This window comes from Montipora foliosa, chromosome 3 (genome assembly GCF_036669935.1).
Source record: "Montipora foliosa isolate CH-2021 chromosome 3, ASM3666993v2, whole genome shotgun sequence".
Lineage (NCBI taxonomy): Eukaryota > Metazoa > Cnidaria > Anthozoa > Scleractinia > Acroporidae > Montipora > Montipora foliosa.
The window spans coordinates 64,172,532-64,177,706 of NC_090871.1; the positions used below are offsets into that span (position 1 = coordinate 64,172,532).

General features: G+C 39.2%; 1 protein-coding gene across 1 annotated transcript in view; it reads right to left on the reverse strand.

The window, feature by feature from the left end:
• Positions 1-431: 431 nt before the first annotated feature.
• The window catches only part of LOC137996224 (uncharacterized), an 18,688-nt gene continuing 13,944 nt past the window's right edge, over positions 432-5,175 (reverse strand). Inside the window, exons 12-16 of the mRNA XM_068841643.1 lie at positions 5,020-5,175; positions 4,035-4,202; positions 2,878-2,994; positions 2,452-2,568; positions 432-534 (exon numbers count right to left, since the gene is read on the reverse strand). The exon at positions 5,020-5,175 is cut by the window's right edge and continues 218 nt beyond it. Coding sequence (XP_068697744.1) covers positions 445-534; positions 2,452-2,568; positions 2,878-2,994; positions 4,035-4,202; positions 5,020-5,175 — 648 coding nt within the window. The 3' untranslated portion in view covers positions 432-444. The remainder of the gene's footprint in view (positions 535-2,451; positions 2,569-2,877; positions 2,995-4,034; positions 4,203-5,019) is intronic.

Here is a 5,175-nt window from a genome sequence, read left to right on the forward strand (position 1 = left end):
AGAGGGGTGGGAGGGTAGGGGGGGGGGGGGGAAGAACAAACCAATAAAATAGCGACATACTATCGATCTCAGATGTTCCGTGGACAAGGGCTTTTTTTTTCAGTCTGCTTCACGGAACTTTGATTTCAGTCTGCGGTTTAAAAAAATCTGATCACGTAATAACACTTTTGTGGCTCTGCGGTTTCCAAAAAAAAAAACAACCTAAAGAAACGTCTTCACCTGCTTCTTATTTCCTCGGACAAGGCGCTTCCTATCTTTGACATTTTATTAATGTTCATAACAAAACGAGGCGTAGTCTTTTTTTTTTTAAGCGACTCCCTCTCGGGTGTCGCCATATACTGTATTCACCCTGTAAATTCAATTTTCTAAATTCTTTGTGTCAAATTTTTATCATTATGGATCATACTTGTCGCGGCTACGTTTAATTCTCCTAAGAACAAAAACTTATGTGTTCTTTGCACGTGTAAAATACATTAAAATCATATTTGACGCATAAAAAACTGCTTGAGCATCTGCTTCATTCACCACTTGAGCCTGAAACGAGAAATATAATGAAAAGTTGGTTGCTTAATTGTAAATCATGGAATGTTCTCGCACTTAATTTAATGCCTTCTTGAAAGGCTCTTTTGAAGTTTTAACTTATGGGTAACAGGTGAGGTTGTATTGATAAAGACCTCATTTTTTTCCTATATAAATCGGGTGTTTTTGTCATTGTAATACCGTGACTAAATTTAATGCCCTATCGCAAGTATTCCACGATTATTCCGTCTTGTTCACTTTGTACAATCCTGTAACTGGATGGGTACGAATAGTTTTAAGAGCAAAAATAGAAAATGAATGGTTCATTGTTATGTGCCAACACTGGTTGCGGTAACACTGAGAGAAACACAGTGTAACGCTAGCGTTGACATTACTCTAGTGCCAACTCTCTGGTGTTTTGAATCCCGAGGCGAACACTGAACAACAGAACTTGATTTTAACACTAGTGTTCACTCCCTAATGCGACCGCAACTATTGTCGTCAAAACCTGAAATCAGGTTGTTTTGTGGAGTACGGCAGAGAAATGTAAGGAAATTCGTGCAGCACGAGTATTTTCCTTTTTTAACCAATCAAATTCTTGCCATGTGGCGTTGTCGTTGCTTAAACTCCGTAATGTTATTTAGCCGACGTTCATACAAGGCTCTTTGAAAAAGAAACGAGGCAAAGTCACCAGCTACCTCACTTCCACCCCAAGACCAAGTAACTTCAACTGAAAATTCTTTGAGGCAAATCGCGTTTGTAATTCATTTTTTCGTGGAGCTTATTGACGTGAGCCCACAAATGCCATCTCCCTCCTTAGAATTATCGTTTTTTTTTCCTAACCGTCCACAATTAGAGCAGTCTTTTGGTCATTTAACGCACAATGTCTTCTTTCTGGAATTCATCTGTACCTATTGCAACCACATCGATGTTGACAGGATCGTAGCCAAGAGGAGAATGCAGCTCCTTCATACAAACACGGCAATGTGTCGAGTTAATGTTCTTCTCAGGGAGAGGGAAAAAAAAACATGGTTTAGTGAATACTACAAGTATCTAGAAACTTTTAAGAAAGCTCAAACCAGTTTTAACACTTTAAAAAAACTGTACTATTTGGAAGGATTGAATCTACCCCAACTTTTTCGCGTAATGGTTAACATTATGGTAGGGACACGCTTCTGTGGAATGTTCTTGAAGCCCTTAAAAACGTGTTTTATCGGGCGTAAACACACTCGGCTTCGTGACTCGTGTTTTTAAACCCGATAAAACACTGCTGCTCGTTTTTAAGCATTACAAATGAACCCAATAGGTATTGCTATTTAACGTCACCAAATGTTACACCCGTAAATGTGTCATGAAGTGTTTTAAATCATTTTGGAGTATTCACAGACCATTATTACTCAATGTTCAAACAACAGACTTTGCATGTCTAACCTCTCATTGAGTGTGAGGCTGGAGGTTCAAGGACAATGCAAAGACAAAGCCTTTATTCCCCACGGACTCCAAAATGGCCGCGTAGTGATAAAGGTTAATTCAGCTCATAACCCATTTTGAACGGGTGTTCGGCCGAGAGGGAATGGACACAATAATACACTCCACGCACGCGTATGAATTCAGGTTTATGTAACGGCCGTCCTCGCTAGCGCATAAGATTGATATGGTTATACTTTCGTCGTAAGTGACGACTGAACTTTAGTTACAAATACACCTAATCATGCTAATTTTTCTTTTGCTCTTTTTGTAGTCCGAGCTGAGAAATCTGAGACAATCAAACGAAGGCGCCAAACAGTCGAAAAGACTAAGGTAAGCATGTCCGATTAGTGTTTTCTTAACATCTGCCGGATTGGCTGAGAAATCAATCATGGAGCAAACTGCGGGAACGAACAGTAGTCGAAAAATGTTCAACGGGTGATTTAAAATCAACTTGAATCTCACCTCTACCCACGCTGCAATACTGTTGTGTTCCTCCGGCATGTAGCCATAATGACTGTTGTGACAAGCGGAAACCATCACATACGGTGTAGCGGAGAAAAATACGTTGAATTTCACTGTCTGTCAAGACAAAAACACCTGACTCTGAGCTTTAAATTTTTCTCAGTTCACTTCATTCTTTAAGCAATGAAAGTTCGTAACAATGTCGAAGGAAAAAATCCATCTGTAAACCTAAGAATAAAACAGACGTCACCGTCTCTTGCGTAGTAATTTGTTACGGCGGAAAATTTAAAAGATCACTTTATTCTTTGACAGAAATGTGTGGACATGTAAGGAGGGCAGAGCCGTCTCGTTAATTTGGTTACCACGGAAGACAATAATTTCTCAGAGACAAGAAGAAGAGGACTCACAATTATAATAGCCTCTCACCTCACAAAATGCATAGTTCGTTTCACCCAATGATTCAATTCCAACGAAATTTCTTAAAATTACAGTTTGCCAAGCCACATTCATCTCTTCTGGTAGTTCCGAGAAAGCGATCCAGTCCTACAGTGGAACAGAAATTTGAAACACCACAAGCTGTAAGGTTAACAACGTTACGTTATTAACGTGACGTTCAAATTTTACGGGAGTTTAAGGAACGATGGCTGCCGCGGCACCGCTAACGCCACAAAGCCACTTCAACTGATCATTGGTTAAAAGACGAAATATAATCGTGCTGCACGTGCACAGCACGCTTTTGCAGCACGCGTTTAAATACATTTTTGTGGTACTCTGGTGAAAACACGGCCAACGACGTGAAATCGTTGAATTTGAGGTTTTTACATCAACGCGAGCAGACAAATGTGAACCTTTCATTCACGAGGTCCATTTGTATAAAACAGCTTTTACCCAATTTCTTTTTTGAATACCTCGATCAATTTGTACGATCTAAACTAGATGGAATAATAGCAGAAAACATACGATAGTGCGAATTATGATTTGAAGTGACGTCTGAGTCTACATTGCCGATATTAAAGTCCCTATAGTGTCGCCAAAACAGCCTTCTTTATGTAATATTTAGGGAGTGTTGCAGATTCTATTAAAGGGGGCTAGGTCACGCAATTTTAGGCAATTTCAGCACCGATCGAATAGTCATAGAATTAACTAAAATATCAAAATAACTGTTCAAAACTACAGAAGAACTCTAACAAAGCACAGGGAAGCCAAGAAGGGACATGGATGGACAAAACTGGAGAGGATTGAAATGGATTGAATTTGGGTAAATTTTAAAAACGTCGGCCCACCTTTTTTTCAAATTTATAATCAGTCTATATCAAAATGTCATTTACACAGCTGGAAAATCATTCTCAGTTATGTGGCCGTGACTTTGCAAATGAAAAACTCTTGCTTTGCCAATTTGACGTTTAGAGCTCATATTTAACAAAATTAAACAAAATTACCTAAAATAGCGTGACCCAGCCCCTTTAAAAGTAAATATTTATACACCATTTAGTGACGACACAATATGAAATGTTTCCTCCACCTCTTGATCGTCAAACAACCAAAATCAACCTTAATTACGAAAACTAGTTTCCATCCCTTACCACGATAATACTTTCATGTAATCCGTCAAAGTTTTGCATTTCTCTCAGACACACTGTGAACTTCGTCGATTCTATGTTTTCAGCCCAAACGGTGGCAGCGTCATGTTTGCGTCCTGAAAAGGAGTGCTCTTTCGAGACCAAGATATAAGGAGCCCGAAAAAATTTTTCCTGAAAGAAAAAGAAGAGATTAAGATAACCTATCACAGTACGATGCTTCGAATCTAACTTCATTTACGCACAATTCAACACTGACTGTAAACATGTTCATTTATTTAGTTTGACAATGATAATTCCTTATCATAATATATGTACAAGCGATTTTTTAGGATTTAAGGTCTCTGTAAGTCCGGGAAGCAAAGCCAAAGGCGTTATGTACCGCCAAATTACCCGCCAAATGAACTGTGCGGAGGATTATCATCCAAAGGCAGATGATTTTGCGTTGTTTACGACTCGGCATAATTTGACAAGCTATATACGAAATGTTCTTTGCTAATCTAATATCCGGCTGAGTTCATTGGAAAAAGGTGTTGTGTAACGAAAGAAAATTTTTCAGGATTTTCGACTTGTTACTGGAAAAGTACTCTCTTGATGACAAAAAAACTTTAAGGTTTGCTCTGGTTTTAGTGACCGCATTTTTAAGCTTGAGCTGACCAATGGTTGTTTTATGCGAAGTACTCTCACTTTAAGAGGATTCACGTGGGTGGTTCTCGCGGTGTCGTTTCCGCGAAATTTATCGGGTTGCCTTCTTTCCGACAATCGTTTATTCCGCACTTATTTTCTACTCTTTTATCTTAAATGTGTCGTGTCTTCTTGTTGCTTAGAGTTAATCCCCAAGCTCAAATTTCCTTCATTCGCCCTTTCCGAAAATTTAGGTTGTTGTAGTCTAGGCTCTACGATATTTCCACATTTTATATTTTTAGTAGCTAAGCTCTCGGTGATTTGTCAGAGCTTCATACTTCAGAAATTCTTTAGGAACAATACAAACCTCCGGCAAAATCACCTCCTTACATGACGTACCATCCCACCAAGTTGGGATAAGCTCATGCCCTGTTATCGAACCCATTGGATTTCCTTGATAAACAATGAAGTCCACAAACGTGAGCCCGCCATCAGGAGGTATGCGATCAAGTCTCCCAGCAGT